General features: G+C 32.4%; 1 protein-coding gene across 1 annotated transcript; it reads left to right on the forward strand.

The window, feature by feature from the left end:
• Positions 1–2,794: 2,794 nt before the first annotated feature.
• LOC112754507 (uncharacterized) lies at positions 2,795–7,678 on the forward strand. The gene is made up of 6 exons (XM_025802164.3): positions 2,795–3,339; positions 3,510–3,617; positions 4,142–4,404; positions 4,510–4,721; positions 5,205–5,469; positions 7,127–7,678. The coding sequence occupies exons 2-6, from the start codon at positions 3,524–3,526 to the stop codon at positions 7,418–7,420; spliced, it is 1,128 nt and encodes a 375-aa protein (XP_025657949.1). The 5' UTR covers positions 2,795–3,339; positions 3,510–3,523; the 3' UTR covers positions 7,421–7,678.
• Positions 7,679–10,553: the final 2,875 nt, after the last annotated feature.

Below are 10,553 nucleotides of genomic sequence, written 5' to 3' on the forward strand. Positions count from 1 at the left end.
AATTTGCACTGCTATTTTCACCCTGCCGCATCTTACATATAAATGCCAATGCTTTTTTTTTTCATATCAAATCTTTCTCTTTTATACGTACACCATTTTGCGAAATTTGATATAAATATCCTAATAATGTTGTATTTGTGGATAATGGTTAATAAATTGGAGTTTTGTCAATTTGAAAAAAATTAATGTGTGTAAAAATATTGGTGTTTGCTACGGTACGATGATAAATTCATACGTATCGATACGTTTAAAATATGGACAAATAATAACAATCCACGTGGAATTTATTTTCCACATCAACATTTAATTTTTGTTTTTTTAAATATATATTATATCACCACTTTTACTAATACACCCCTTAATTAAATAAAAATAAAAAATATTTTTTATTTAATTTTATAAAAAGTCTTAAACATTCTTCTTTTATTTGATTAGACAAAAATATCCTTTTAAATTAACGAAATTTTAGAATTCAATTAATCCTAATTTTATAATTTCAAATAATTTAAACAATAAAACAAAAACATATTAAAAATTAAAAAATCAAAATTTCTTCATCTTCTCCAATTTTTCTAATCATTCGTGCCTCCTCTAAACAAAACATATCAAAAAAATAAATAATCAATTGTTCTTCATCTTCTTTAATTACTCCTCTAAAACAAAGCAGTGAAAATCCTAAACTAAAACCCTAGGTTCTTCGCAGTGAAAATCCTTGTCTGTGGAGGCGGAGACGCGGAGGAGCCACTGGACGTCGCCGATGGAGTTTTCCAGCTGCATGGATATTTTTTTGAGTGCGGTGGTAGGGATGATGGTGAAGAGGCGTTTGATGAAGGTGTTGGCCAGGATCTCCTTCACTATGCTCGTCATGGTTTCGCCAATTTACAGCAAAACCAACAACGTAACTAGAAGATCAGATCACACACCCGTCCCTACAACGATTCATATACGTGATGATTGCGAATATCGAAGGCTTAATGCGTTACGTTTCGTTTATTAATTAAAAGTAAAATGGGAGCGGTTTCTTTATTTTGCATTATTGTAAAGGGGGATGGAGATACGGATGCATACTAGAAGGTGAGGGCGGCAGAGAGTGGCGGCGGTGTTGGAGAGGGGGAGGCGATGGGATGGCGAAACGGGTTTTTCTGCAACAAGAATACCATGTTGTGAGAATTTAGGGCCCGGGAAGAGATGAAAATGATGTCGAGCTATACATAGTGGTTGGCGAATGGAAGGTGGTTCAAGTGTCATGCAGTCGGCAGTGGGAAAAAATAAAGATAGTGTTGGCATTATTCTCCAATCCTCTCTTACGTTGATAATGGCGGCGGCAAAAAACCTAGGGTTTTGGTTTGGGACTTTCACTGCTTTGTTTTAGAGGGGTAATTAGAGAAGACGAAGAACGATCGATTTTTTGTTTTTTTGATATGTTTTCTTAGAGGGAACACGAATAATTAGAAAAATTGGAGAAGATGAAGAAATTTTAATTTTTTGTTTTTTTTTAATATATTTTTGTTTTATTGTTTAAATTATTTGAAATTATAAAATTAAGATTAATTGAATTCTAAAATTTCGTTAATTTAAAAGGATATTTTTGTCTAATCAAATAAAAGAAGGATGTTTAAGATTTTTTATAAAATTAAATAAAAAATATTTTTTATTTTTATTTAATTAAATGGGTGTATTAGTAAAAATGGTGATATAATATATATATAAAAAAAATTAAATATTGATGTGGAAAATAAATTCCACATGGCTTATTATCATTTGTCTATATTTTAAACGTATCGGTACGTATGAATTTATCATCGTACCGTAGCAAACACCAAAAATATTTATCACAATTTTCAATTTGCTATCTTCTTTAAGGAGATGTAAACTCAGACCAAGCTCCCACTCCACTATTATGTCCTCATCAAAAAATTTCTTAAAGATAAGTGAGTATAAATCAATTGTTGACCTTAAGGATATTCAACAGGTTTATATAATATTATTTTGTGGATAAGTGAAATTTCACATTTTTTGTTTTGAGAATTTTCTTTGAACAACATAATTTTTTTTCATGTTCTTTTAAAATGGATTTTATGTTATAATTGAAACAATAAAAGAGGTTGAGACTGAATATGGTTGGTGGTATCGTGGTTGTAAAGACCGGTTATGTGCTAGATTCTTAGAAGATATCAGAAAAAAAATAAGAGTGTGAGGGTTGTGGAGAGAAGTATTTAGAGTTTTCACCTGTAAAGACGTTTTTGATAAATTGAAATAATCAGGAACAATTTAATTAATTGGTATCTCTTTGTTGTTATTTATGTTTTTTTATATATATATTTTTTTAGTTGGATAAAAATTTTTATAAAAATAATATTTAAATTCTATTTGATACAAGAACAGAAATACCGTCTATAAATATACAATGATCAATGTTAGAGATAAAAAAAATGTGTACGCATATTTTTTTATAGAAATTAAGACATTGATTTATTGCATATTATATTCTTTTTATTTAATTTAATTATTTTGTGAATTTTTTATTATGTATTATTATTTATTATTCGTATGAATAAAAAAATAAATTTAATTTAATTTAAAATTAAATATATTAAAAAATATTCTTTTGTTAAAAATATCTTAAATTTAAATAAAATATTTTTTTTTCATCACACCCGAGTATGTACACTAAAAAAAAAAACTTCTGCATAAGCAACTCTGACTGACGCAAAAAGAAAAATACAAGATGTCTGTCTGTTCTGAACATTTTCTGTTAAACCCCATAAAAGGATAAAAATCATTGACTTCCAGCGCAAACCAAATATGGTTTCGGAAACCTTGAATAATAACCATAGATAGAGTTTTATAATTTGAATCATATGAAATTATATCTTTATATTTGAATCATATCTTCATATTCAAATACATATATTATCTCACCTACTTACGCCTATCGGCCTATGAAGATAACGACTCGGAATAAGAAGATCTATCAAATCCTTACTCCAATCTTACAAATTTATATTTCATGAAATAATCTTAAATTTTTTCGAACAATGTCACTTTGACAAAATAATAACACTTGAGTAAATAATTTAAAAAATTGCGACATTTTTTTATTAAAAAAAAACTTTAGATACAGCAACATATAATAAAAAATAAAAACAAAATTTACGATTCATGATAAAAAATAATAATTTTTCTGTTTTTAGGTTTTTTTTTTTTTGTTTTTGGAAAAATATACATATAATTTAACCTTTTTTTTTTTTATGTAATAGTGTTATTTTGTCGAGAGAGGGTCATCGCCTCATCGGGGTGACAGACACACTGTGGATCTGGTCCGAGCGAAAAGGGCATGTAAGGCGTCGTTGGATCTCTCTCTCTCTCTCTCTCTCTCTCTCTCTCTCTCTGTATGCTTTCTGAAATTTTGAACTTGAAACCAGAAACCATCACAATTCTGTTACATTTTCACTCTTCACTTGCGTTGTGTTGATCATCTTTCTCAATTGTCAATGTTCTTTAACCAGAACTGAGAAGGAAAATGGCAATCGGAACCAGCAAAAGGATTTCCGCAGCGTCAGCGCGTGCTCACACTCGCAGGAACAAGAAAACTAACTCCTCCAACCTCCCCTCTGGTACCTCTTCCTCTTTCCTTCTATCTCTGCACTCTTTCATTGTATAGTAAGTCAACTCTTTGGATTGCTGGCATAATTGAATTTGAGATTCAAGAGACACATATTGATTTCATAATACTGAAAATTCACCCTTAGTTTTGATCTAATTGTTTTGTTTAGTAGGAACTAATAGAATCTCTTCGTGGCTTTATCATTGTTGTTTTCCAAGTTATACTAGTTTCTTGTAAGAGAATTAAAGCTAGCTAGTCTTGCCTTCCGTTTTGCACAAATAGGAATATGTAAATACGGCCATTTTATCAAAACTATAGTCACAATTAGGAAGTTTAATTTAATTGTATATGATGCAGATATGCCTATGGTACAGATATTTGAATAGAAACGAAGTATTTGTACATCATAGCTTGCATATATTGTGGAATAGGATAATAACAATGAAGAGTATTGAATATTGATATACTTGTTATCTCTCTTTGAAATGTTACTTTCTGTATTTACTGTTTTAATTTAGCTTTGTATTCTCTCAGGACTTCTTGGAACAGCGATTATAGTGTTGTTCATTGGGTTTCTTTTTGGGGCCTATCAGGCTATTCAACCTCCTCCTCCCAAGATATGTGGCACTCCTGGTGCACCGCCTATAACAGCGCCGAGAATCAAACTAAGGGATGGAAGGAATTTAGCATACAAAGAACACGGCGTCCCAAAAGATGCTGCAAAGAATAAAATCATCTTTGTCCATGGTTTTGATTCTTGCAGGCATGATGCCTATATTGCCAAAACCTTATCACCAGTAACTATTTACTAAGCTACATTTTTTTATCTAATTTCTTTCAATATATCATGGTATTATCTGATATCTTCACACTTTGTACTATTTGAATTGGCATTTCTGCAGGATGTTGTTGAGGACTTGGGGATCTACATTGTGTCTTTTGATAGACCTGGTTATGGGGAAAGTGATCCTGATCCAAATCAAACAGGAAAGAGCCTGGCCCTAGATATTGAAGAATTTGCTGCTAAATTGGGATTAGGGCCTAAATTCTACATAATTGGTTACTCCTTGGGTGGGCAGATTGTTTGGAATTGCCTTAAGTATATCCCTGACAGGTAGGACTTGTGATTTTTTCAGGTTACATGTAATTTCTGTTAAAGAAAAGAAAACTTCCCCGTTTTTGGCAAGCTTGCATTAATATCTTGATGGATATTGTTTCTTATAGATGCACACATTATTATTCTATTGCAGAGGAGGATAATATCATGAATATAGGACTAATCAATACTTTGTTGCCCAAGTTTATACTAGCCAGTCACTGATCCAAAAATTAACCACCTACTAGCATAAACTGATAAACTAAAGCAATGCAAAATTAAGGGACTGGATGAGAAAATTATTATAATCTGGTGAATACTTCAGTTTAGGTGAGCTCAAGAATACCATCCTGTTAATGATATTGGCATTTGACTTTGTACTTACCCTCTTTCTTTTGTATTTCCCAAGTAATCCTGGCAAAATATTTGCTTCAGTGGAGACGGAGTATACTTGTTCTTTACTGGATTATCCTTACGGTAATAAAATTTTTTAATTGGCAGACTGGCTGGTGCAGTGCTCATAGCCCCAGCTGTTAACTACTGGTGGTCGGGTCTTCCTGCAAACTTAAGTAGTGAAGTCTTTTACCAACAAAAGCTACAAGACCAATGGACAACTCGTGTTGCTCACTACATACCATGGCTAACTTACTGGTGGAACAGTCAAAGATGGTTTCCAGCATCAAGTTTAATTCTTCAAAGTACAGATCTTCTCTCCGTTCAAGACAAAGAACTGATGCCTAAGAGGGCTGATAGAAACAACCATGTGGTATGTATCTGGTCTATAGGTGATTGAAAGAATCATTATTTTTCTTCCCCTGCATGCGATTGAGTGAAAGCCGAATAACTGATAATTCATATTTTCTGTTAAACTAATTCAGATTGAACTAAATGTTTCTTGGTGATTGTGGTGCATAGGATCAGAAGTAACAGTAATAGTATAGACTTAGGAAATTATTAATACACGTGCTTAAGTTTCTGATACCTTTTAATCTCTTTACCGGTTTTCCCCCTTCTTTTGTAAGACTGGTAGAAACAACTCCAGTCATAACTTTAGAAGCTGACAAAAACAACAGTGTGTATGTAGTTTACCAATGGCCTTTCAAAGATATCTCAGGCACAAAATTCAACAACCATTACAACTAAATCTTATCTTACTATATCAGTGTGCAATGTGGAAAAATCAATGTCACTAGGCTCTATCAGGAGCTATTTTATTTATTTATTTATTTCTCAGTTAAACCATAGTGAGCATCCAGACCAAGATTTTAGTGCACTTTTGTAATCAATGTGGTATATGCAAGCAACAGATAGCCTGCATTCATGAGGAGCATGGAGTGTCACTTTGTTAGCAAAATGAATAGATTTCAAGAGAAGCACTTAATGTTAAAAATATTTTATATTTTGTATCGGGAGAACATGTTTTGTTTCTGCTCTTGGGCGTTGGTGCACTGCTCATGACAGATCTTAATTCTCTTGTTTTTCTTTTTTATTTGGTTATTTACTTTTAAATGGATTGGGTTCAAACATCATTCATGACAAGGCACAAGTGCGTTGTTAGATCCATATAGCTGACCTCACCTAATGGGGCAAGACTCTTCTTATCTTCTTTCAAATTACTTAAGCAACTTATTTAAATAGTATTAGAAAATTGTTACTCGGATTAAAGGCAATCTTTTGTCACTGTTGCTCTCTTGTATATTATGGATTCTCTTTCCTGTCATAGGGCAAGCTGCCAGATGTTTCCTAGAAAAACACATTGGGAGATGGATATTGTAGGAGCTAATTATTTTCTTATTTTTTCAATTTTGCCTCTTTAATAAATTCAGTTGCACCAAAATGAATAAATAAGTAAACTACTTGATGTCTCCTGATATTTTTATCCTTCGTATCCAGAAATATTTTTCTACTTCGTATGGTTCTGTTGGTAATATTGAAATTTGAAATTTTAAAGGTTCTATTGAAATTTTAAAGGTTCTATTGAAATTATACGTGTGTGATGACTGCAAATTTAGATGTTATATTCTTGTTGAATCACAGAGAATTATATTTTACACACTGTTGAACTGTATCATGCTTGGCTAGTTTGTCATTTTGTAGTTGGTTTTACATTTATTTGACAAATGCAAAAGCAACTTATCACATATAAGAAGCTAATTAAGTATTCTTGTATGTCTCGTCTACTAGTAAAGTAGTATATACTTATATTCAGACACGGTTTTGTTTGAGATGTAGTGGATTTGAGTACCATCTACTTTCTGGTTAATCTCATTTTAATTGAGCTTGCCTTGTAGTTGTTTTTAACTTGATATTCTTTTTCTGTTCGATCATTTGACGTGAATACTTTATGCCTTCCAGCCTCTAAAGAAATAATTAGTTTCCCAGCTCCTGCCATATTAACTGTTTTTATTTTGGGTCTTAAACAGGCACAGGTAAGACAGCTAGGAGAACATGAAAGCGTCCACCGTGACTTAAATGTTGCATTTGGGAAGTGGGAATTCAGTCCTTTGGATTTGCAAAATCCATTTCCAACTAATGAAGGTTCAGTCCATATTTGGCAAGGAGATGACGATTTGATAGTGCCTGTTCAAGTGCAGCGTTACATAGCACAAAACCTTCCATGGATTCACTATCATGAGCTTCAAGGTGCCGGTCACTTGTTCCCTCATGCTGACGGTATGAGCGACACTATTGTTAAGTCACTCTTACAAGGGAAGTAAATTACTACATTTGATGTCATTGGCTATCCTAGATCAACATAGTTACTATTTGTTGCTTTAAATCATGTATGTTGATTATTAGTGACATGTATGATTAATTTTGTAGCATGTTTTCTAGAAGGCATAGCAACTTCAGGAAGAATCCAATAGTTATTTAATAATTATAAACTCGTTTTTGTGGTGTATGATTTATCAGAAGCTATGTCTATAGACACAGCTAAACTCGAATTGTCTATATGAGTAATTTCTTTAGGTAAATTTCTGTTAGGTGAAGTAATGGTCATGAATGGTAATTTGTCGTTAACAAACCTATATGGCTATATGCATATCTTCAAGTAGCTCATTGCTGATAAGTGATAACAGCTACATACAAGAATGAGCTGGTGAAGATTGGTTAACCTTTTTCTGTTTGGTACCGAAGATTGGTTATCTTACGAGTTTTTTTTCTTTATATGATTGAATCTATACCTTCTATAGCAGTTGTTTTTTTATATAAGATTTTGTGGAAACGCTACCTAAATAGCTATACCATTCAGAAGTTGGTTTTCTCTATATGGCAGTATATTTTACATGACTCTACTGATTCAACCAAAGTCTTGAATTTACACTGTTTTTGTAATTTAAAAGTTCTCAATCTTTAGATGTCCCTTAGAGTTTTTCTTGTCTTCGGCCGTTCTTCCCATTTTGATCTGGCCTTACTCAGAGAAACCGTCAAAGTCCCAGGACATATAGTTCAAAACAGAGGTTGGATTTGACTATATTGGACTGGGCTTAGGGGTATGAAGAAATGGTCGAAGAAGCAGAATTATGCAGAGAAGGGCATAAGAAGATTGATTGTTGAAGCAGACTCCCAGAATGCCATTGACTGCATTAACAGATTCACAGGAGCTCAGTCCATAAACATATTACTGGAGCAAATTGCAGAGTACAAGAATAGACCGTGGGAGCTCAGATTCCACCATACATATAGGGAAGCTAATCAATGTGCGGATTAATTAGCTAAGGATGGAATTAGAAATAAAAAAGGGTTCATCTTTTTACATGTATGCCCTTCTGATATAGAACATCTGAGGAGATATGATGCTAAATCAGCTGTTGAGATGTAATTTCCTTTTCTTTGGGCTTAGGCCCCGGCTAATTACCAAAAAAATATAAAGAATTTAGAAAAACAATCTAAAGCTGTGTTTGAGTTATGAAATCTTTCTCTACTCTTGCACTAATGAACACAAGAAACTTAACTACTTTTACTACCTAAACCATAACTGCCTTAACTAACACTCAGTTATACTTTTGTTATAACAATTTCTCTATTACTCTCTACATCCCTCTCAAACATAGCATCACAAACAACCACTCTAAGTTTGACCTTAAACTTTTTGAAAGGCGTTACAGACAAGGCTTTTGTTAAGACGTTTGCAATTTGAGAATCCAATGCTATATGAATTACAAAGAGTTGTCTCTTGGATACATGATATTGGACAAAATGGAATTCTATTTCAAAATGCTTATTTCTATTATGAAATACTGGATTAGCAGCTAATATGACAGCACTTAGATTGTCACAAAATATAATTGGAGGAATAGGTGAAGAAATGGAAAGCTCACTAAGAAATTTAAACACCCAAAAAGAGTTAGGGGTGTTCACCGGTTCCGATCGGATACCTAATTGAAAATTGAATTTAAAAAAAAATTGAAAAGGGAAAAATTCTGTAAATATGTAATAGTATGAAAAATAAAAAAGAGAGAATAGGTTAATTACGAACTACAACATCATCAAATTCATACTCAAATAAACATAATCAAATATCCGTCGTTTGACAAACTTCGATTAAAGTTTCACCAAAAAAAAAAGAATATCACAAAATAAACCACATAACATAACATGAGTCATTGAGTCTTTAAGCATCATAAAATAAACTAGCAAGGATGATGGACAGGAGGTGGCGGCTGATTGCTGAAGAAATTAGAATTAGGATAATAAAGTTAGTGTATATATTTTATTTTTTCAATGTAATATAAAACTAATCAGCTAATTGAAATGATTTGGGTTCCACAACCATAAAACCAATACCTAAACCAAGATTGAATGTACCTTATAAGTATCTAAGAATGCGTTTTACAGACTTCCAGTGATGTTGTTGTGGATTCTTCATGAATTGACTAACTCTATTAACAGAGTAGGCAATTTCTGGGTATGTCTAAACCCCCAGTTAAATTTGGATTTTTAAAAGGTTTAGATCCTTGGAAAACAAGTTTCATTGGGATAACATAGGTGTTGCTACTAACTTAGCAATAGCCATCCCTACAAGTTTCAGGTGGTCTAAGATATATTTTGACTGTGATAACGTGTAAATCACCATTTGAGAAAGTTTTGAAATCGAGGCCAAGGAATAATGTAAATTGCCCAAGTCTTTAACAGAAAATAATGCATTAATTGAGAGATGAGATTGTCAATCTCATTTATGTTGTTACTAGTAATGACAATGTCATCTACATAAGTAAGAAGATAGATAATAGAATTATTTTTTACTCTAATGAATAATGATGTATCTGAGTTAGTGTTTGTGAAACCAAAACTAAATAAAATGGAGTTGAACTTAACAAACCAAACTGAGATTGGCAGAGACAAATCCAGGTGATTGGATACTTGGAGCATAAATACATTCTCAGTTAAATAACCATTTAAGAATGCATTGTTAAAATTGAGTTGTTTAAGAGGCCAGCCTTTGAAAATTGTAGTTGTTAAAATCATTCTAATGGTAGAGGAAAGAATTATTGGACTAAAAATTGGAGTGTAGTCAATTCCTTCAATTTGGAGACACCCTTTTCCCACCAATCTAGCTTTGTATTTCTTTATGGAGTTTAGGTGCACGATTCATTACAAAGAGCCACTTGCAACCTATAAAAATGGAGTTCGGGGAAGTTGAGACAAATGCATGGTTTATTTCTCATGAAAATCTCATATTCTTCTTTCATGGGTTAAAGCCAATGATAAGAATTCAAGACTTGTGAGAGAGTTTACGGTGGATTTTGAATAAGATCAATATTAGTTGATACAAGTATGCAACAACCAAAGCTTTTGTCTTGTGAATATATCAAATTTAGACTTGGTAATCATATGATGCTTGTTAGC

Source organism: Arachis hypogaea, chromosome 16 (assembly GCF_003086295.3).
Source record: "Arachis hypogaea cultivar Tifrunner chromosome 16, arahy.Tifrunner.gnm2.J5K5, whole genome shotgun sequence".
NCBI classification, from domain to species: domain Eukaryota; kingdom Viridiplantae; phylum Streptophyta; class Magnoliopsida; order Fabales; family Fabaceae; genus Arachis; species Arachis hypogaea.